The following is a 23,831-nucleotide window of genomic DNA, read 5'->3' as shown; positions in this document are numbered from 1 at the left end:
GTTATTTTCTTTGTTAGGCCTGTCCTGTAGTAGGTAACTTCTGGGAACTCTTCTGGCTCTATCAATCTGTTTCTTTACTTCAGCAGGTGGGTATTGTAGTTGTAAGAAAGCTTGACAGAGATCTTGTAGGTGTTTGTCTCTGTCTGAGGGGTTGGAGCAAATGCGGTTGTATCGCAGAGCTTGGCTGTAGACGATGGATCGTGTGGTGTGGTCAGGGTGAAAGCTGGAGGCATGCAGGTAGGAATAGCGGTCAGTAGGTTTCCGGTATAGGGTGGTGTTTATGTGACCATTGTTTATTAGCACTGTAGTGTCCAGGAAGTGGATCTCTTGTGTGGACTGGACCAGGCTGAGGTTGGTGGTGGGATGGAAATTGTTGAAATCATGGTGGAATTCCTCAAGGGCTTCTTTTCCATGGGTCCAGATGATGAAGATGTCATCAATATAGCGCAAGTGGAGTAGGGGCTTTAGGGGACGAGAGCTGAGGAAGCGTTGTTCTAAATCAGCCATAAAAATGTTGGCATACTGTGGGGCCATGCGGGTACCCATAGCAGTGCCGCTGATCTGAAGGTATACATTGTCCCCAAATGTGAAATAGTTATGGGTAAGCACAAAGTCACAAAGTTCAGCCACCAGGTTAGCCGTGACATTATCGGGGATAGTGTTCCTGACGGCTTGTAGTCCATCTTTGTGTGGAATGTTGGTGTAGAGGGCTTCTACATCCATAGTGGCCAGGATGGTGTTATCAGGAAGATCACCGATGGATTGAAGTTTCCTTAGGAAGTCAGTGGTGTCTCGAAGGTAGCTGGGAGTGCTGGTAGCGTAGGGCCTGAGGTGCCACAAGTACTCCTTTTCTTTTAGTGAGTTAATAGTAATGCTTTACCCTGCATTTCCACCTGTTGAGATCTGAATCTGATTGTGCCAAAAAATGCACATCATCTGTGAAATAGAGGCAGTGTTGTAAGGCTGATCCCTAAGCCCCCTGATGTTGAGGGGTGTCGTTCCATTGATTTCAATGAGCTTTGGATCAGGCGCTTAGTCTATACCATGATCCACAAACTCACTCACGTCTTCTCCCATCATCTTTATGCTCCCAGAATTGCACAGAACAAATTCTGCAATGGAATATTCCCTGGCTTGCACAAAATGCACACTCAGGCTGTTGCTGGGACTCATCCAGTCTCATCTTTTTAGTTGGCAAGTGAAATGACCGATGGTGAAAGATGTTAGATGAGTAGCCTAGGAGACCAATCCAAAGTATAGGGAGCCTACCTGGGGAAGTCTCAGATCCGACAGAGATGGGGGCCAATATTAAGCCCTAAAATAGATTAAATAATGTTAGTGAAGGGTATCAGAGTAACAGTACAAGTTTCCTCAGTCTGAGCCACCATCAGTATGTTTCAGCCCTGGGCTTGGAGGGACGCCCCCACCCCCAACAGGGGATAGAAGGTAATTCAGTCTCCATGGCCTCTTCCTTTCTTAGCCTCCCTGCCAAAATAACCCACAAGCCAGTTGTGGTGGGCTGGTGGCTTTACTAGAGCTTCGCAGTTCTGTAGCACTGCGCCTCTGAAAGCACCATCCAGGCGTGAACTAGGCCTCAGAGCACCTCGGCTGCTGTGATCTCCACGTGGGAACGGAGGTACAAAAAGACAAAGCGTCTTGCGGAAGGTCACACAGTGACAGAGCTGAAAATAGAATCCAGTGCTGCCCTCTTCTAATCTCGAGATAAAACTGTCTCACGCACACGGACATGAAACCCGATGTGTAAGGAGCTAGACTGAGTCTACCAACTCATTTCTCCCAGCCCAGTCCTCACAGGGCAAAACACTTTGGTCACCACTCACGTGGGCAGGATTTGAACTGTTCACCTGGAGATGAAAGGCCCTGTAGCCCAGTACTAGTCCCAGTCCCCTGCTGCTCTCCTAGACAGAGCTCCTAAATCGAAACGCTGGTAATTGCATATGTCATTTTGTATTTGTTCATGCGTATTTATATCCTGCTCTGTTAACAGTCCGCTTCTTTCTCCGTAGGAGGCTGCACAGGACAAATCATCCACTTACATGCTCAAAACATGCATCCAAGAACCGATGTCTATTGAAAGTGTGATGTCTACGGGGGCCGGTAATTCTACAGGAAATGGAGGAGAATCCACAGTTACATTTGAAAATGTAAATGTCTAGAAAGAAAGTGACCATCTCAGGATGCAGGTAGGAGATCTTCAGTTGGGTAGGGCAGAAAAGATTGTGAGAGTAGAACATGGACATGGCAGGTTTTGTGTTGCCAAATGGGCCATGAACGTGTCACAATTCCCACTGACGTCAATGGCGCGTGACTAAAAGTGGCTGCATCAGTCCCCCAAATAGGCAAATATAACCCCACTCCTGGAGTCCAGAGCCTCCCAGCCGCTCTGTTTTATGACACTGTGTGAACTATGACCCAACTTGCCCTATCAGTGAAGTTATTGATGATGAAGTTGTACATAACTCTGCTTCTGTTATTTATTTCTAGCGCAGAAGCCCCCGAGCCCCCCAAAACGAGGATTGGCTTGCCATTGTGCTAGGCATTGTACAAACACACACTCCAAAAAGCGTCCCTGCCCCAAAGAGCTCCTAGTCTAGGGTTCTGACAATAACAGCAGGTGAATGAAACAGACAATTGGCTGGGGATGGATGGGCAAGGGAACAATAGAGATGGGGTTTTGTATAAGCAGCCTAACCAAACAGTAGGCAGTAGTGATTTGGAAGTCTTAGGGTGAAAGCAGGTTTCCATTATTCCCAATTCCACTGCTAACCAATCCAGTTTCTTCCCTCCAGCCCAAGATGGAGGATATGGATCTCCAGAGGGCCATAGCAAATGCTCAGCCACAGCTGGTGGAGTCCCTGAGTCATACCCCTGAGTGGCTGCTTATGAAAGCCAAACGTTTCCTCCCTCACATGGACCTGAGCCACGTGGATGGAATCACTGACCGCAAAAAAAAGGTCTTGTTGCTCCTTGACACACTTGAGAATGCAGGGCCGATCATTTGGAAGCAGTTTATCCAGTGCGTCTGCATGGAAGGCAACCTCCCCATGGACCTGGAGATACAACTCATGAGTGCCTCAGGAGAAGGTAAAGGAGAAAGAGCTGGGGGGTTGATCAGTAGCAATTCACACTGAAACACAGTCCCCACTGGCTCCTTCCCAAACAAGAAGCCAGAACCTTGATCCCTAGCATCACCACTCCTAGTAGTACAGCTGATGGGTGAACTTTGTCCCTGGTGCAGCCCAGTGGCTTCGACAGGAGTGAATTTTGCATTATGGGAGTGGATGTTTTAGGATGGAAATACAGTAAATGGATCAGTTTGGACCGTGTCCACTTTGCTCGTTCTGGCCCTGATCCTGCAAGATACTGAGCGCTCTCAATTCCTGTTGACCTAACTGGGAGTTGAGGGTGTTCAATACCTTCCAGGATCAGGGCCTGTCTCTGAATGATCAGAACATCCAGTTCCCAAACTGGAAATGTGCACAGAGGCAAAATCGCTTTGGAAGGACTCAGGGCATTGACTAGTCCAAATTGGGACTCTGGTATGACAATGTGTTCTGCCCCATACGGATCCTGAGAGCTTTGGTGAGAGGACAAAGAGTGATTATAATATATACATCAGTCATTTTATTTCACATGCATAATTATATTGATATTGTTGTTTAAATCATTATAATTGAATGTCCCACCCGCTAGAACAATTTATCCCACAATCTTTATGACTTTATAGCCCTCCAAAGGTCTTGAGGTGGTTTTCTCCCTTTGCAAACATCAAAAGAAATGTCTTCCCAGTCTGATACATACAGTGGAATACGGGAGGTGGCTTTCCTCCACGTACGCTGTTGTCATTGACAATGAATTCCACCGCACAGAGTGTTACAGACACCAAACTCTTATTTAATAGTTCCTGACACATTGGGTAAAATCTTGAGCCCCATCGACTTCAGTAGATCGAGGATTTCACCGAGGGTATCTTCTCTATTTAGCAGTTGGATATCCTCAGCCCTCAGCTTCCTGCTTAGCAGGAGGTTATGCAAATAACTGACAGCTTATCTAAGCAGGCTGGTCATGCAGGCAGTCTTGTTATTGCACATTAACCCTGTTTGCCTCCATGAATAGCCAAGTGCACCAGGAGCAACCCACACAGAAAAGGAAAGGGGAACAAGGTTAAATCCAGCCACAAGCTAAAAAGAACTGTCCTGTACTTTCTTTGATCCAGAGTTCAAGCTAAAACAAGGTTTAGCCTCAGAGTTTAGTGGGGGTGTTTTTTTAAAGTTTCTTAGGTTGTAAAATCTCTAGATCAGGAGTTGTGTCTTCATGTGTTTATTTCACATAGGGTGGCCAGATGTCCCGATTTTATAGGGACAGTCCCGATATTCAGGGGTTTGTCTTATATAGGCACCTATGACCTGCCATCCTCTGTCCCCATTTTTCACACTTGCTGTCTGGTCACCCTAATTTCACAGTGTCTAATACAATTATTGTGATGGGCGCCTCTGAGTGCTACTGTAATACAAATATTAAGTAATCATTTAAAATAGTCATTGTTCATGGTTTTTGGTACCAGGCAAGTACAACGCAGGGACTTTCTACATGCATCTCTCTGCTTCCTGCTTTCAGCTGGGCCCTGGAAATGGAAATACCATAATACTGAACTGATCTCATTGTACTTCCAGCTTGAGCAGAAATAACAAATGCTGGAAATGACAGGAGAAAGAGTCTGTTCTTGGGAGTTTAATGTTTTTTAGACCAAAGATTCTCTGATAAATGCTGAGCTTTATTCAGACCAAAGCTCCAGACCATTGGAGGTTCACTTATCACTAATGATACAGTGATCAACATTTACCCTGAACTGGGTCTGTGATTCTGCAGAAGTTTCCCCAGCTCCTTTCCTTGCCACAGAACTTTGCTCCAGAGTCTTTTTCATTTCAAAAGGAAAATGTTTTGTTGTTCTGATTGTGAAGAGAAACTGCCAAATGGAAGCCATGTACAAACCAGTGTAGTGACGTCTGTCTGAATCTGCAGGCAGGCAGCCTAAAGCAACAGCTGTGAAATAAAACACCTGTTTATTTCTTTGGGGTGTTTACTCTGGTACCTAATAAGTTCTGTATTGTTAACTATTTAGCTTAGCAGTTGTGCTTATCTCACAAGCCAAAAACATTTCCCACACATTCCTGGATAACAAAAACCTGAACTATTCTCCACCAGCTGCTGAAACGTCTGCCTTTTCCTTGACAGCTATGATGCATTAATCATTAATGTATCATCAATACAAAAATCCATGGCAAACTGAAAATTTAACATCAGCCCAGAATCTCCAGGCTTCCACTCTGGAGTGATGCAGAAACCAGGTGATGCAGGAGTAATCAGGTTACCTAACAAATGAGAGTGTGGGTCAAATTTAGGCTGAGGCAGGTTTAGTACTGCAAATATTGTGAGTCCCATCAGAGCAAACTGCATTGTGTAAAAGTTGAAGCTTCACACCTCTCTGGGAGCAAAAGATTAACTGTGAGTCAGGGCACATATGAGGAGGGACACAGTGCCCCATGCCTGTTTGCAACACAGCAGACTATTAGACACTAGTCAGACATTGTACCGGGGTTTCCTTTGCAGCACTGTGTGTGTGTGTTTGCATGTTGCATACCTTTGGTTTTGTCAGGCTGGTAATGCCACAAACAGGTGAGCCTAACCCATTTGGAGCACGTTATAGGAAGGCACTGGCAATATCCTAATTTTATTTTAAATTAATAATTGTAGGTAATTTAAACCAGGAACAAGAAGCCTTTGCAGGAGCAAGTACTCAGTCTCCTTCTCAACCTGGAGGTAAGCCTGGTATCTATGGCATGAATGCAAGGGGATAACGTTCTAGGAGCTTCCCAGCTCTCTGAGAGGTAGCTGTCTTGGGGGTAGGGTTGCCAATTTTGGTAGGACGTATTCCTGGAGGTTTCATCACATGACATAATCTTTAATTCCTGGAGACTCCAGGACAACCCTGGAGGGTGGGAACCCCTACTTGGGGGTGGAGCCAAAGACCAGGACATTGCAATAGTCGGAACCACCATAGAGTAGGCCACAAACTGAGCCCAGACAGAAACGCACTGTGAGGGAACCCGCTTGTACCGTGTTCTCTCATTCTCTACACGTTGCAGCTATTTGCCAAGGTTTTGATTTCCCTCTTCGTGTTTCAGAAAAACCCAATAAGCCCTGAATTCACCAGTGGTCTACTGATTTGTTTTTCCAGTCTAGAGAAGCTCCTAGCCCCAGAGCATTATAACATGACCCTCTTTGGCTAATTCACTGCATTTGAATGACTGGCCTCACTGAGGGTTAGTTTGAGGAAACTCATTTGGGTTTTATGCTGATTTAGTGATGCTTAATGCTTGGCTGCCTGGTTTCCTGACTACGGATTGTGGTCCAAAGGTCAGTGCGAGGCCTTTAATCCAACGTATCAGGAAAGGCTCAGACTCCTCCACACACCCCAGTTACACATGACCCCCACCATGCGGTTCGTGGAAGCCATGTAACGGCCATCCGCGTGCCAAGCCTTGTGTATTATTAGATGGCTGTTACACCGCTAAAGAATCTCAGTGGGTGCCTCTCATTCGAATGGTGTTTGGTTTCTAAAAATCAAACCACTGGCACACCTCCCCGCCCACCCGCCTGAAGAGAATTACAGCAGATGGAGAAAGGCTGTGGTAAATATTGCCACAGCACGATCACTTCCTGAGCTGGGAGGCAACTGTCCCACAAGCCAGCAGCGACAGAAGAAGCTTGCTGGGTGTTGGTTAGCTTTTATATAGAAAGCTCTCACCTTACTGCTGCATCCGCCTCAAAGGTGTAGGTAACTAGAAATAAAAACGCTGAAACGAACCCTTTGTATTCTGTGCTCTGCAACGTGAAAAAATCTGCAGACAGAGCACGTATAGCTGAATTTTTGAAACCTGGGGTGTCAATGAGTGTCTGAGAACAGTGCAAGTTGATTGCTGTGTAGGGCTCCGTGCTTGGACAGGGACAGGCTGAAAGTCAGTGGCCAAGTGTGATTTTGCATGGTAGAGAAATAATTGAGCAGAAGGCCGCTGTGCTCTCCAATTGCCTACGAAGTTCCCATTAGTGTTGTTAAGTGCTGAGGAGAGTGGTGAGGGCTGCTAACTTGTTACAGCTACTCCGTGCTCCTGTGCTCGGCACTCCGATGCCAGCTGCACTGGCAGTTAATGCCGCTTACCCCTTCGGGAGACCTCAGTGTTATTTGTCAAGAAAGACCACTGGCTGTGTTCGGTGGCGAAGGCACTTGGCCAGGTTTATTGTCAGCAAAGCACAGGCCTAGTGCCTTGGCTCAATGGTTACATGTACACTCACACATGTGTGCCCACAACAATGGCACCGGGCTAATTGGCACACCAGGATGCTGTCCCCTAGGCAGGACAGCAATGCCCCCCGTAGGACTTCTTTTATACATGGATACAAACAAGTTACGTATTACACTCCGGATGTTAGTTACCGCCCTTGTACCTGCTAGTTAGAACATCCTCATCCATTATCCTGTCATCCCCTCCTTATCTTACGAGGGGTCGATGTGTTCTTGTACCATCCCTTAAGAATGTGTTTACACAGTTACCTGAGAGATCCGTGTGTTTTTGCCCAGTCAGGGATGCGCTGACTTGGTTCGCTGACACCTGGCGCATTGCTGTTCTGCGAAAGCCAGGCCTACTCCCGGTTCAGAGCCTTTGGTTCATACAGTGACTCCTGCTTTGGGCTCCAGCCAGGCGTACGTCGGTCTGTGAATTTAGAGACTGGCTAAGGTACTTAAAAGTTAGGCTGACACAGCTGCATTGGCCGTGCGTGTGAAAAAACCCACACCACTGAGTAGCACAGTTTTGCCGATCTATTCCCCAGTCCAGATGCAGCTACACTGGGGAAGTGGTGTTCCTACACGGATGGGAAAAACCCTTCCATCAACATAGGCTGCATCTGCACTCTGGACTACACTACATTACGCAGCTGTGCTGGGAGAGGCACTGTAGTGGAGACATACCCTAAGGCCTGGAAAATTAGGTCAACCCAGCGACGTAGCTCAGGGGTGTGAACAATTCACATGGAAGAAGTTTTCTGTCGACTTAGCAACCACTTCTCGGAGAGGTGGGTTTACTACAGCGCCGGAAGAGCCCCAGCAACTGTGCCGCTGCAGTGTTTCTAGTGTAGACGTAACCTGAGGTTCAAATTCGTAGGAACACGTAGCTCCTGCAGGGTGCCAGGCAGCATGTGGCTCTGAGTCACTATTGCCAGTGGCCCTGATGTCTTGTCATTTGTGCATGTGCAACGCACACCTATGTTTTGCACTTGAGGGTTTACACACACACAGCTAGATAGCCATGCAGTCCTCGTATCCCCAGAACTGTGCGTGCACGCGGAGCAAGCACCTGCATAAAATTGGCCTGCGTTTGTGTGTGCGCAAACATGACTGCAAATTGGGACCAAGATGCCTAAATTACAGTGTGGTTATGGAAAGGTTAAGGACATTGTGGGCTGTTTTCTGTGGTACAGTGTGCAGCGTTTGGATCTATTACTGCAGTCTTGAATCCGCAAGACTCGCTCTCTTCTACATATTCAAAACCACATCCTACACAACTTACCTCTGACTACTTCCTTATATAATGTACAGTTGAGAGGAATTTTTAAGACTACAATACCTATACCTCTGAATCCACTTCTCCCTACAAAATCTCAGTATGGCAAAGTCCTGGCCCTTTAAAATTTTGTCTGCCCAGCTCAGGTCTCTTTAGACTGTAAGCTGTTGGGGGCAGGGACTGCCTCTTACTATGTATGTGTGCACCACCTTGCATCATGGGGGGCCCTGATCCCAATTGGGGCTCCTATAATATAAATAACTAATAGCAATGAGAGATATCCTTTATCAGTAATGTTAGGAGCTAGGTGAAACCTTGTTATGGAGTGAGTTAAAACCTCATTGAGATTGATAGGTGTGAACACATCTTTCAATTAACATAACTGTAAAGGATAAACCCCAACCTAAACCACCAGGAGTATGTGAACCCACCCAGGAGCGTTTGCTGAGTATTGTTTTGAGTAGGCGTGTGCAGGAACGGAAGGGAGGGAAGGCAGAACACAGAGAAACTGAAAACAGACAAAAATGGTGAGAGAGACAGACAGTTGGAAGAAGCAGCTGGAAGTGCAGAGTCTGACCCTGGAAGAAATCTAAGGAAAGGCTTTTGGGGCGGGGTGCAGATTGAGAGAGAGCTGTAACCATGTTCCATTGTAACAGGCCAGATTTCATAAATTCCGCTACCCGATTCTGTCAGGGACTGGGGAATTGCGCACACACATCCATCACAAGAGGCCAGGCGACATCCCCAGCTGGTGGGTGGACTCATTCTGCCTGATTTTAGACACCCATGAATGTCATCGGTTGGGATGTTTGGCTCAGTCTTCATTAGGTTTCTGTCTTGCTTAGGAAAGAGGGTTTAAAAAAAAAAAGAGCCGGAGGGAGGAAAATTCAGATGCAAAACTGAATCCGGCCCCTGCTGTGCCTGGCCGTACTATGGTGATGGACACTTGAAAACGCTACTGTAACTAGACGGCTCATAAGGGGGACTCCTCTCTCCCTGATCCAGAGCAAGTCTGCCTGTTAAAGGTGAATGGCCTTTGTGGGGAGACTGGAATATGCACTTAGATTGCATGAAAATAATTGCTACCTCTAATGAGCCCAAGAAAGAGCTTAGGAGGCTTTCAAGACCTCCCACTGAATGAGGCTCCCCCATTCCCCATTCCAAGCCACGGCATCCTTGGAACTCTGGTGGGGTACCGATTCATGGCTCCGTGTTACCTGTGCAGTGAGTTCTCCTCTGCCAATGCTCCCATGCTTAGGTAGAAATCCATTCGCATGCCACTGTGTGCGGCAAACTGTCTCTGTCACTCTACTCCAAATTGGACCAGTGTAAGATGATCAAACCCCAGTTAGCCGGGCATCCCTCCAGTTTTTAACCTGGATATAAATTACAGTTAGGAATTTTGAGGCGCTTTAACCAAGCAAATGGTTTTGTTAAGCAGCTGGTGCACTCTGGGTGCTGCTTATGATGCTGACTGGTATTGTCTTCAGTCTAGCTGGCAATGAGAAAATAAGATCCAATGACTGGCAATGGAAGCTAGACAAATTCAGACAGACAATCAATAAGGAACAATGAGGACTATTGGCCATCGCAACACTTGGATTCTCGATCACTGGCAATTCTGAAATCAAGATTGGATGTTTTTCTAAAAGACCTGCTGTAGTGCAAAGAGGAATTAATTCAGGGAAGTTCCTACTACCTGTGTTGTACAGGGGGCCAGACTAGATGCTCACAATGGACCCTTCTGGCCTTGGAGTCTAAGAATGTATATTGGCAGTCTCCGTGCACTTCGTAACAGTCCCTCAGAGAATGGTCTGGTTAATGTGTTGGTGATCAAAGGGTCTTAGCACCGTGCGTCTTAACAAATGGTGAAAGGATCCGTCGAAATCATCAGACAACCCGTTTTCTAAGTCTGAACACTTTTTTTTTATAAATACCCCTTTTAATTTAAAGTGTTGCCAGTGAAGATATTTCAAACCCACAAACAGCCTCTAATGTTACACTGAAATTTTTATGCATCCAGTCAACTGTGGGATCAAAGTGACAGAATTTACACCCTCTCCCTGATACATGAAGCACAAATGAGTGTTACCCCCACAAATCAGGTGATGTTGACGTTCTATTATCCATCCCCATATAGGCATGCTTTTACCTCATGGATGTACCTTTGGGATTTTACCTTTGGGATGTATGGCCATTGGGAGGCATTCATGGATAGAGGACAGTTCTCTCGGGATGGACTTCATCTGAGTAGGGAAGGAAATAGACTTCTAGGATGGAGGCTGGCACAACTGATTAAGAGAGCTTTAAACTAGGAATTTGGGGGAGATGGTTGGGAGATGTCCAGGTAATCTCCACGCCAGAATTTAGCATAGAGTGGAAAGAAAATGAAGTAAGAGTGGATACAGCTGTAGGTAGGAGGAAGGGCAGTGTAGATACAAGTCTAATAGGTTATACTGGTAGTAAAATAACCGTGCCTAATAGGGTACAGAATGTGAGTGAGGCCAAACAGCAAAAATTAAGATGTTTGTACACTAATGCAAGGAGCCTAGGTAACAAAATGGAGGAACTAGAGTTACTGGTGCAGGAAGTGAAACCAGATATTATAGGTATAACAGAGACCTGGTGGAATAGTAGTCATGACTGGGCTACAGGTATTGAAGGGTATGTGCTGTTTAGGAAAGACCGAAATAAAGGTAAAGGTGGTGGAGTAGCACTGTATATCAATGATGAGATAGAATGTAAAGAAATAAGAAGCGATGAAATGGATATGACTGAGTCTGTCTGGGCAATAATTAAATTGGGGAAGAAAACTATTAGAGCCTCCCCTAGGATAGTGCTTGGGGTGTGCTATAGACCACCGGGATCTAATTTGGATATGGATAGAGCCCTTTTTAATGTTTTTAATAAAGTAAATACTAATGGAAACTGTGTGATCATGGGAGACTTTAACTTCCCAGATATAGACTGGAGGATGAGTGCTAGTAATAATAATAGGGCTCAGATTTTCCTAGATGCGATAGCTGATGGATTCCTTCAACAAGTAGTTGCTGAACCGACTAGAGGGGATGCCATTTTAGATCTGGTCTTGGCGAGTAATGAGGATCTCATAGAGGAAATGGTTGTAGGGGATAATCTTGGCTCAAGTGATCATGAGCTAATTCAGTTCAAACTGAATGGAAGGATTAACAAAAATAAATCTGCAACTAGGGTTTTTGATTTCAAAAGGGCTGACTTTCAAAAATTAAGGAAATTAGTTAGGGAAGTGGATTGGAATGAAGAATTTATGGGTTTAAAGGTAGAGGAGGCCTGGGATTATTTTAAATTAAAGCTGCAGAAGCTATCGGAAGCCTGCATCCCAAGAAAGGGGAAAAAATTCATAGGCAGGAGTTGTAGACCAAGCTGGATGAGCAAGCATCTTAGAGAGGTAATTAAGAAAAAGCAGAAAGCATATAGGGAGTGGAAGAAGGGAGGGATCAGTAAGGAAAGCTACCTTATTGAGGTCAGAATATGTAGGGATAAAGTGAGACAGGCTAAAAGTCAAGTAGAGTTGGACCTTGCAAAGGGAATTAAAACCAATAGTAAAAGGTTCTATAGTCATATAAATAGGAAAAAAACAAAGAAAGAAGAAGTGGGACCGCTAAAAACTGAGGATGGAGTGGAGGTCAAGGATAATCTAGGCATGGCCCAATATCTAAACAAATACTTTGCCTCAGTCTTTAATAAGACTAAAGAGGATCTTAGGGATAATGGTAGCATGATAAATGGGAATGAGGATATGGAGGTAGACATCACCATATCTGAGGTAGAAGCGAAACTCAAACAGCTTAATGGGGCTAAATCGGGGGGCCCAGATAATCTTCATCCAAGAATATTAAAAGAATTGGCACACGAAATTGCAAGCCCATTAGCAAGAATTTTTAATGAATCTGTAAATTCAGGGGTTGTACCATATGATTGGAGAATTGCTAACATAGTTCCTATTTTTAAGAAAGGGAAAAAAAGTGATCCAAGTAATTATAGGCCTGTTAGTTTGACATCTGTAGTATGCAAGGTCTTGGAAAAAATTTTGAAGGAGAAGGTAGTTAAGGACATTGAAGTCAATGGTAAATGGGACAAAATACAACATGGTTTTACAAAAGGTAGATCGTGCCAAACCAACCTGATTTCCTTCTTTGAGAGAGTAACAGATTTTTTAGATAAAGGAAACGCAGTGGATCTAATTTATTTAGATTTTAGTAAGGCGTTTGATACTGTGCCACATGGGGAATTATTAGTTAAATTGGATAAGATGGGCATCAATAGGAAAATTGAAAGGTGGATAGGGAATTGGTTAAAGGGGAGACTACAACGGGTCCTACTGAAAGGTGAACTGTCAAGTTGGAGGGAGGTTACCAGTGGAGTTCCTCAAGGATCAGTTTTGGGACCAATCTTATTTAATCTTTTTATTACTGACCTGGGCACAAAAAGTGGGAGTGTGCTAATAAAGTTTGCAGATGATACAAAGCTGGGAGGTATTGCTAATTTAGAGAAGGACAGGGATACCCTACAGGAGGATCTGGATGACCTTGTAAACTGGAGTAATAGGAATAGGATGAAATTTAATAGTGAGAAGTGTAAGGTCATGCATTTAGGGATTAATAACAAGAATTTTAGTTATAAGCTAGGGACGCATCAACTAGAAGTAACGGAGGAGGAAAAGGACCTTGGAGTATTGGTTGATCATAGGTTGACTATGAGCTGCCAGTGTGATATGGCTGTGAAAAAAGCTAATGTCGTCTTGGGATGCATCAGGAGAGGTATTTCCAGTAGGGATAAGGAGGTTTTAGTACCGTTATATAAGGCACTGGTGAGACCTCACCTGGAATACTGTGTGCAGTTCTGGTCTCCCATGTTTAAGAAAGATGAATTCAAACTGGAACAGGTACAGAGAAGGGCTACTAGGATGATCCGAGGAATGGAAAACTTGTCTTATGAAAGGAGACTCAGGGAGCTTGGCTTGTTTAGCCTAACTAAAAGAAGGTTGAGGGGAGATATGATTGCTCTCTATAAATATATCAGAGGGATAAATACCAGAGAGGGAGAGGAATTATTTAAACTCAATACCAATGTGGACACAAGAACAAATGGATATAAACTGGCCACTAGGAAATTTAGATTAGAAATTAGACGAAGGTTTCTAACCATCAGAGGAGTGAAGTTTTGGAATAGCCTTCCGAGGGAAGTAGTGGGGGCAAAAGATCTATCTTGCTTTAAGATTAAACTCGATAAGTTTATGGAGGAGATGGTATGATGGGATAACATGGTTTTGGTAATTAAATATTCATGGTAAATAGGCCCAATGGCCTGTGATGGGTTTTTAGATGGGGTAAGATCCAAGTTACCCGGGAAAGAATTTTCTGTAGTATCTGGCTGATGAATCTTGCCCATATGCTCAGGGTTTAGCTGATCGCCATATTTGGGGTCGGGAAGGAATTTTCCTCCAGGGCAGATTGGAAGGCCCTGGAGGTTTTTCGCCTTCCTCTGTAGCATGGGGCACGGGTCACTTGCTGGAGGATTCTCTGCTCCTTGAGGTCTTCAAACTACAATTTGAGGACTTCAATAGCACAGATATAGGTGTGAGGTCTTTTTTAGGAGTGGTGGGTGAAATTCTGTGGCCTGCATTGTGCAGGAGGTCAGACTAGATGATCATAATGGTCCCTTCTGACCTAAATATCTATGAATCTATGAATCTATGATGTACCATGTGATCTCAAACTCACAATGCTGCATTAAGATGTTTGCTGCTTTTCAACTTTCAGGACTTGAAAGACGTCGTCATGGAAGCAATTCTCATCCCAATGGTAAAGAGTCTAAACAGCAACGATTAGGTAGGTGGATTTCTCAAACAATGCAGGAGCATGTTTGTATTGGTGTATAGTGGTGAGCGTAGCTGCCTTACAAGCAGTTGACCTGGGTTCGATTCCCAGCCAATGCAATAATGGATTTTCTCCTTTGTGGGGAGGGAAAGCTCAGTGGTTTGAGCATTAGCCTGCTAAACCCACGGTTGGGAGTTCAATCCTTGAAGGGGCCATTTAGGGATCTGGGACAAAAATCGGGGATTGGTCCTGCTTTGAGCAGGGAGTGGGACTAGATGACCTCCTGAGGTCCCTTCCAAGCCTGAGATTCTATGCTCATCTGGGGGGAAATGCCAAGTTATTGACTTTGTATGAGTCACATACAGTACTGACCCAAGGGTCCGTTATTTTTCTTGCATGCCAGTAAATAAATCAAAAGCACCACTAAATCATCCTTATGGGAAGCCTGTGTTGAGAAGCTGCATTATCTCATATGCAACTGATCTTAAAAAGAACAAAGACGTTTGCAAAAAACTGGCTCAGAGGTGCAATAAAAACCCTTCTGGAAAAAAATGGATTAAAATAATCTAGAATAAAAACCTTCTGACGGAATTACGTGCCCAGAAGGTATCTCACAACTTGTTATGCATGAAAGATTTTTTTATATTTTTTTAGACTGGGGAACCAGTTCAGGAAATATGCACATTTAATACAAAACTCCAATATGCCTTCAGAGCTAGTGTGGCACATTTGAAAATGCCCTTGTAGGATTTCATAACCCAGAGAAATAGAGGAGGAAATAAATTTCCACAAACTGTAGGTGAGACAGAATAACACCAACATTGTCCATATGGCCTGAGCCAATACCCACAAAACATTAATGGACAAATTATAGCTGACTTACATTGGTGCACAATAGGAAGCAACAAAGGGGCTGGAGAGAGCAGGGGTTGTAGGGAGCTAGCTAGCATTTCCAGTAGGTACTAGTGTGTTCTCAGAGGGGGCATGTCTTAGGAGGTCAAGAACAAGGCCTTGATCCCACCACATTGTGAACTCGGAGAGTTGTGTGGAAACCGAAATGGGTGCAAAGCAAAATGTTGGATTTAGGCAACTCTCAGCTTGGAGGGGGCTGGACTCTGATCCCAGATCAGGATCCAAATTCATGACTGTAATTAAAGACTGTATCATAATGCACATGCACAAGGTGGGTATGAGTTAAGGTTGCACAGGCAACCCTAATTCTGGCATTGCCTAACTTTTGGGTGCTTGACTTTGCAACCTTCATATTCTTTTAACTTAGTTTTTTTTAAATGTAATTTCTAGGGATTTTTAAAAACTTAAAAATTGAAAAAATAAAACCCAGCAAAATTCTATCTTGTGGAACCATACCGATCCTCTATCTTGGTCAGCAGCCTGGCTGGGATATTTAGATCCACAGCACAGTCCTCTACCATTCAAACTAATGGAGTAGCTGGTAGCAGTAGAAGACTTATCTTTTATGTGGACCTTCCCCTAGAGGGGAATGGAGACACACATTTTACCTGTATGTTTCACACCTATTTGCTAGACAGCAAGGCAATGTTGAGACTCAGAACTCATGGATTCAATTCCTCAATTACTGGAGGCAAGTAAACTCTAGTTATGGACTCTTCTGCCCCTTCTCCCTCCCTCCCATTTCTCCCTGTCTCCTTCTGCTCCCTCTCCAGCCCCTCCGCCAACCTGGCTATCAACACCCCAGCTCCTGCCCCCAACTCCTTCCTCTGCCCCCTGCTCCTGCACCTGTTGTCCCACCCCTGCAGCTATCCTGACCCCTCCACAGCTCCTACTCCTACTTCATCTTCTGCCTCTTTCTACTCCTGCCTCTTTCCTCCCCTTCTGGCTCTAGCTCATATCCTTCCCCAACCCCCATTCCTCACCTCTCTGCATTTGAGCCAGGTTGTGTCTTCCTTTTCCTCCATGCTACCTGGGCACGAGCAAGGGTAGCTCTGAGAACACAGGAGAGGCAGAGTCTCCCTGCTCTCAATTCCAGCGCCTGCCGCTACATCAGCTACCAGGAGGAGCAATGTCACAGGAAGTCCAGCTCATCCCTTGCAGCCTTGGCTGGAGCATGCTCAGTTGCTCTGTGCGGATGGCGCATGTGCAGGCTGATCACAGATAGGAGCTGTGAGGGGATGGAGCATCTCAGTGCAGATGTAACTTTCAGAGAATTTAGCTGCCAAACGCTAACAAAGTCCTACTAAGCATGTGGGAACTGAGATTTTTTCAGAGGCTAATAACTTGGCCACATTTGGGCAAATTTTCCACAGGCACAGCAAAAGGCCACCTAAAAGTCAAATGTCAAGTCCCCCTGCTTCAAAGCATGGCTATACTACAGCTGCTCAGTGATGTGGTTATAAGGATTTTTTTAAAACAGAAATGGTTGAGCCATTTTAGCTGACATTTTTTCAAAAGATTCATCCTGAGGCAGACACCCAGCATGGGAAATTTCAGCCTAAAGTTTGGCAAAGTTAGAAGAAACTGAAAATAGGGTCTTATAATGGGAAATGTCAGGCAACCTTAACTATTGGCATCACTACATACAATATCTATAATAAAAAAGAGAAATACATGCAGATGCCATCTGTAAGGGACTCTGCTCTCCTGAGGGAGTGAACACCTATTAGGTTGTAGTCATTGCCCTTTATCTCCTGCGTTCTTGGCAGCCTAACAAAACACCCTAGGATCTTGTTTGAAATAAAAATAGTCTAGTGTCTCTGGGAGGGATCTCAACAGAGAACACCTTTCCTCAGAGTTCATCAGTGTGTTACTGGGCTGAGTTCCATACAGAGAATTGATGAGATTGCTCAGAAGACGACAAGGCTATTTTGTGTATTTCTGAAACAGCCACTGGGGTCCTAATGGGGACATTTTCTAACCCTTGGCTAATTTTATAGATCCATAGATTTTAAGGCCAGATGGAACCTTTATGATCATCTAGTCTGACCTCCTGCACAACACAGGGCAGAGAGCCTCATCCAGTAATTTCTGCATCAAGCCCATAACTTCTGTTTGAGCTGTGAGCTTGTCTTACTCCCCATACTGGGTGAGGGAGAAGTGTGAATCCATAAAACCAGGTCCATGAGGCAGAGGATAGAAGACACGCTACTTTGGCAAATAACGCTATGTAATTGTGCATGCCTGTGGTTTGTTATTGCAAGGTCGCACAAAAGTGCTGCTTTGTTTACTAATTACTTGGTGTACGGTTGCTGGGCTGGATATACTGCTTTGCGATTGCAGGGCTGCTGGTATGGATTTATTGTTTTAAATGCAAGTTTAAGCATGGAGTTTTTTAAAAAATTACATAGGTAAAGAATCACATGGACTTTGCAAATAGATCTGCCGGGCGGGGGGAGAAGTACTTGATACCATGAACCTCCCAATGCAAATCAGGATCTATTTCAGTGGTTAAGCAACAGGTCAGATCCTATATGAACAAGCACAGCTCCACGGTCTCACTGTGTTTAGTACGGTGAAGATCACTTTTCATGAAGCTGATATAGCTGTTTCCCATTACCACTCTCACACACACTCTCTCTGTCATTCTGTGTCTCTCAGATTCAGCTGAAAGGTACCGGCATCTCATCATTACTTCAATGTGCCAAAGGTATGGAAATGAGAGAGCAGCAGGAGCAGCTGTCCTGGGACAAGTACAGACACCAGCTTTCAGCCAAGCCTTCGTCAACGTAGTCATCCGGCAGAGTAAAGCTTCCCGACTAAAGGAGAGAGCAGATAAACCCAGAGAGGACTTGGCAGGCATGCAGGAAGCAGAGGAATGTGTGGACACGGCTGTGAAAGTCTCAGACCTGTTTGAAAGTGTCGTTAGCTTGGGTACCACCAAGGTTATCCTTTTGTTTGGGAAACCGGGGATGGGAAAGACCATGCTGATGCATAGGCTTTGCCAGAAGTGGGCAGAAGGAGCCTTGCATCAATTTCTGTTTACTTTTCTCTTTGAGTTTAGGCAGCTGAATCTGATCAGCAGAAAGCTGACTTTAAAGGAGCTTTTGTTTGACTTGCTCCTTCAGCCAGAAGATTGCCCTGATGCAGTATTTCAGCACCTCCTGGAGAACGCCCAGCGCGTGTTGTTCATCTTCGATGGGCTGGATGAATTTGTGGGGAACATAAGCCAGCCATCCTCACCTTGTTTAAGCCCTGCCCTCCACAGGCCTATGTCCATATCAGAGCTGTTTGCCAATTTCTGCTTTGGAAAACTTCTCCCTGGGTGCACAGTGCTGGTCACCAGTCGGCCTAAGAAATTACCTGACTTTCTGTTAAACAGAGCAGATCTGCTGGCAGAAATTTGGGGATTTGACCGCGAGAAGGTTGAAGAGTATGTCAGCCACTACTTCCACCAACATTCCTTCAAAGAGCAGGCCATTGCTCACCTGAAAAACAACAGCAAGCTTCTGAGCATGTGCTTGATCCCTGCCTTGTGCTGCATCGTCTGCGTCTGTTTGGAATATTTGCTGAGGAAGCGTTTGTCAAAGGTGGAGCTTCCTCAGACCATGACCCAATTTTATATCAAAATGCTCCTCATCTTTATAAGTAAGCAGCAGACAGAGAGCACTGTGAGTGAAGACACGCAGCTGAATAACCACAGGACAGCCATTTTGGGCCTGTGTGACCTTGCACTGAAAGGCCTGGAAGAGAAGAAGCTTGTGTTTTATGTCGATGATATCCCAGAGCATGTTAAAGAGTTTGCTTCCCTACATGGGTTGCTGACTGTCTTTGAGGTCAAGAGGAGTGACAGCCTCCCAGAGGCCGGCCATGCCTTTGTGCACTTGAGTCTTCAAGAATTCTTTGCCGCTCTGAACCTGATGATAAATAACGCAGTTGACGGAAACTACCTGAAGAAAAAGTTCTCTCTGAAGTCAAAGTGGACTTTAAAAAATGAAGCCAGGACCGAATTCATGGAGAATTTTCACACCTTTCTCTCAGGCCTCTCGTCGAAAGAGTGTAGGACGTTCCTTACCCTGCTGGCTGAACGAAATCAGGCGTGGGTGCGGGACAAGCAAGCCGCTATCTTACAGTCATTGAAGAAGCTGGCAGCTACCCATCTAACGGGGCCTAAGATAATTGAGCTGTGCCATTGCGCCTATGAAACACAAGACCTTGAATTAGCCAAGCATGTCGGGAGCCAGTTAAATTTCAAATATGAATTTAGAAACTTTAGATTGACACCTCTAGATGTTTCAGCTTTGGTTTTCATCATTAACTGTGGCCGGGATTTGACTCACTTGGATTTTGCAGGCTGCCCCATGGAATTAGATTGTTTGGAGGTTCTAGCCAGCTGTAAAAATATAGAGCACCTGAGGTAAGTAATGCATGAAAGACATGTGCATTTAGATTGAGATTTTTGAAGGGATTTCTATGCCCATTTACCATTAAAATTAATGGGAAATGGGTATCTAAATTACCTAGCATCGAAGGGCTCAGATATCTAGCCATGAAGTCCCAAGCATTTCACCTCTGGGTTGCTGGGTCACAGCCAGCCAGCACTGATAGCTACTCAAATTTGCTGCCCATCTGATTGCCATTAGATATTGTAGACGAAATGAATCTATTATCTCAGTCCAGTTTCTACTGGACAGGTGCCCCATTGCAGTGGGCCGGTTCAGCGGAGAGCTCAAAGATTAAGAGTGAACTACCATCACATCTCTAAAGCTGGTACTTGACAGCCTCCAGGTCGGGAGCTAGGGGGGCAAAGTAGGCACTTCAATCTCCAGAGCCATCAATTTGATACCTTTTATGAGTGCTCAGTTCACTTTGAAGATTGCGTGCATTCCAGGTCACTGTGTGCTACTAATTTACCATAGTGTAAAGGTATGTTTCTCCAATAACCGCTTTAAAGCATTCAGACAAAATTCATCCCTGGTCTAACTCCATTGACTTCAATAGCTTTACACACAGGAACCATTAGTTGTTTCCAGTTCTTAAGAGTCAGATTTTCACTGCTCACTGATATAACCGTGAGCTGAAAATGTCCTTAAATAAGGAATTACTTATCTTTATCATAGGGCTAGCAGAATGCTCAGTCATACTGTCTCCACAGTTTAGTAACAGCTACTGCATGAAGTGTCTTAGTAAGCAAGTCAATAAAGTCTTTCCCCCTTTGTACATTTGATTATGTTGAAATTGTATTTAAAGAACTAATATGTTTAGAAATAAAAATGATGCAATAAGGTGACTGGATCATAGATAATGTTAGAACAAAACAGAACTCTTTATTTTTTTTCTATCATGTTTTAGCCCACTTTTTTTATTGTTTTAGCTTTAGGAGCAGGAAATATGGTGATGAATTTGCAGCTGCTCTTTCCAAAAGCTTACCGAAGATCAAGAGTCTGAAGAAACTAGAGTAAGCATTTAATATTAGGGTCAACCCATCTTACTTTGCTCTAGTGCTGAATAGGAATAGGGAATGGGTTCCCCTTTGGGTTTTGTACCACCATCTTATGTCATATGTATTTTAAATCTTTTGCTCTGGTTGATGTGGTCTAAAATATAATCTGTTGCATTTTATAGTGCTGCACAAAAATAGAAATCCATGAAAAATGTGATTGTATAGGATACCTTCTGTGCATTGCTATCAAATGCCAGGAGATAGCTTTTTGGTTTTCAGGTTTTCCAAAAAAAAAATCAATTTTTTTGAGGAAAGCAGAGACACTTTCTGCAAAAAAATGAGTTAAGTTGAAAATCCAATTATTTGTCCAACCCCCCCTCCCAACCCCCTCCCTAAAACCATGCTTCTATGGAAAATTTTTGACCAACCCTAATATCTGTACAGCATAGGAAGGATGGTCAATGGAGGTAGGTGTGGTGATCCGTGGGTTACTTGTCTAGGGTTGTCTGTCGGGTTCCACTGTTGAAGCTGACTGTGGTGTCCAAGAGGTTGATGCTAATGTGAGCGTGTTCCAGAGAGTGTTTAATGGATGGGTAGCAGTTGTTGGAGTTGTGGTGGAAATCTATATGACAGTTTAAGCCGTCTGTCCAGAGGACAAAAATATGATCAATATATCTCACGTGTATCACTGATTACATGGTGCATTGTCTCCATGGACCTGTAGTAGTCAAATCCTTGTTACCTATTTATCAATGAATTATTTTAGCCCCAAGATCTGCCTAACACTCCTAACTACCTAAAATAAACCCCTACATTTTTGATAGACTGAGTCCAGTACAAGAAGTTTGCACACTTAGGTCTACACCTAAAATTTAGGTTGACATAGCTACATCACTCAGAAGTGTGAAAAATTCACACCCCCAAGAGACATAGTCAAGCTGACCTTAGCCTCAGTGTAGACTCTGTTAGGTTGACAAAAGAATTCTTCCATCAACTTAGCTACCTTCTCTCAAGGGGATGGATTTATTATGTGATGGAAAACCCCCTTCCATTGTCATACCAAGCGTCTATGCAACAGAGGTCAACCCTGATCTCATTTTATGTCTGTATACACCTAGAACTTCAAAGGCAGTCTACCATTAACTATGGTATATGGTAGACGTGCAGTTCTGAAATCTTTGTTAACAACAGTAACTTGTTCAGTTTTAAAGCTACATTACAACAGTCTTGGTTGGAACCTGGTCCAAAACAAAGACACATGCTGTAATTCTGTGACAACACACACACAAGCATGTATACTTCCTTACTAATTAGGTACTCAATTTCAGGAAGCGACCAATTGACTGATTTGGGTTGTCTCATGTAACAGGGCGGGACTCACCACTATGGTGCCTCCTGCTGGTTGTTCTGGGAATTAGCTCTGTCTTTTTGCAGGGCACCTTCCTCTGGTGGTGTCTCGCCACCGTGACTTCTGCTCCAGACCCGCAGCACCCCAAGGACTGTGGCGTCCTCTTCAGGACACAGGCCTCCAGCCAAGCCCCATTCTATTCTCTTTTCCTTCCTGGGGGGCAGCAGTCCTCTGTCCAGCCACTCACCTCTGTGGCCGACTGCAGCCCAAGCTTCTAGCCACTTGCCCCAGTGGCAAACTGCAGCCCTTCACTGGCCACTTCCCTCAGTGGCAAGCGGGGGCGAGGAAGACCTGGACCCACCCTCTACTCCAGGTCCCAACCCAGGGACCCTCTAGGCGACAGCCACACATTGCGTCTCCTTCAACCCCTGCCATCCCTTTCTGTGGGCCACTTCCCCTAGCCCTAGCCCCTTCTCTGCCCCTCTATCAGGGCTTCAGTCTTCCAGCCAGTCAGGCTGGAGCTCCCTGTCCAGCATTGCTCTGTCCAGGGTGCTGGCAGTTTCCTCAGCTTTTCAGGGACCCAGTCCTTTCTTCCTGGGCTCCCAAGAGGGAACTGCTCCACTACCCTTCAGCTCTCCTTATATATGGGCCTGCTCTGCCCTGGTTGGCTGCTCATTGCAGCCCCTCTCTGGTTGGTTGTCTGCTGCACAGCCTCCCCAAGACTGTTTTTAAACCTTTCTCCACCATTGTGGGGCAGACGCCCCATCACATCTCCCAAAGAAAGTCTCTGTGTTACTTATCACTAGGTCTTTGCTCAGAAAACAGCTTTCAGCTCAGTAATTGTCCACAGCAGGACTTGACATGCAAACACAGATTGAGTAAAGGATAGATACAGCTATAGTCTTTTCCCAGTGTGCTAACAGGCAACCTGAACTGCTGGAAAATAGAAAGAGACGTTAAAGTGGTCTGTCTGAGATAGGTCTTTGGTATCACCAGGAGGACTCCAAGATTGCTGGCCCAGGAACTGTCTTCTCTCTTCCAGGTGTCTTCAGCTTTTGAGAAATTATGTGCTGAAGGACACCAGTCGTTTTATCCTATTTCTCCTGGCTGGTCCAACTTGGTTCCTCTTTTTGGAGGTTCTGGCATGTTGACTTCTTCTGAAGATTCAAAATATCCAACCAAAAGGAGAGTCATCCTCTCTTACCATCCCATCAGGGAACAAGGCATCAGCTTTTGAGTTCTTGCAACTGAGACTGGGATTTTCCTGTAATACATCTTGTCACACCAGCTAGTGTAAGACACGTTAGGCCATAACTATTGGTACACCCATCTTGGGACACACCTTGAACACTGGCTGGCCTGCTCTGTCAGCAGCTTATCTCCACAAGACCCTTTCTGTGGACCCCTTTATGGTGCGTCCGTTGGCCAAGTGTGCAATTAATGCTTGTTTAATTTGCAGTTTCTCCATCAACATCAAGCTAGCTGCTGAAATGTCCAGTCTAAAGTTAATATAATTTATATAAAGTCTCTTTGTAATCTTTGGTGCTCTTTAAACATGTTTTAACAGTCCATTATACAATGCAAAGTCCCTTCAAGAACCGTTGTTCTCCAGAAGGCCGGAACAGCTG

At 44.8% G+C, this 23,831-nt stretch overlaps 1 protein-coding gene across 4 annotated transcripts in view; it reads left to right on the top strand.

The window, feature by feature from the left end:
* Nucleotides 1–23,831, top strand: part of NLRC5 (NLR family CARD domain containing 5) — a 92,255-nt gene that overhangs the window by 7,024 nt on the left and 61,400 nt on the right. The window contains exons 2-7 of one of the 4 annotated variants that reach the window (XM_073307451.1): nucleotides 2,028–2,165; nucleotides 2,811–3,105; nucleotides 5,776–5,841; nucleotides 14,444–14,512; nucleotides 18,074–19,829; nucleotides 20,787–20,870. In XM_073307451.1, the coding sequence (XP_073163552.1) occupies nucleotides 2,058–2,165; nucleotides 2,811–3,105; nucleotides 5,776–5,841; nucleotides 14,444–14,512; nucleotides 18,074–19,829; nucleotides 20,787–20,870 (2,378 nt within the window). In that variant the 5' untranslated portion in view covers nucleotides 2,028–2,057. Of the gene's footprint in view, nucleotides 1–2,027; nucleotides 2,205–2,810; nucleotides 3,106–3,144; nucleotides 5,842–10,782; nucleotides 10,805–14,379; nucleotides 14,513–18,073; nucleotides 19,830–20,786; nucleotides 20,871–23,831 lie in introns of those variants that run through there. The other 3 variants (XM_073307453.1, XM_073307452.1, XM_073307454.1) reach the window with 3 other exon arrangements.

This window comes from Lepidochelys kempii, chromosome 12 (genome assembly GCF_965140265.1).
Source record: "Lepidochelys kempii isolate rLepKem1 chromosome 12, rLepKem1.hap2, whole genome shotgun sequence".
NCBI lineage: Eukaryota > Metazoa > Chordata > Testudines > Cheloniidae > Lepidochelys > Lepidochelys kempii.
The sequence above is the reverse complement of the archived record's forward strand: the minus strand, read 5'-3'. Positions and strand labels throughout refer to the sequence as shown.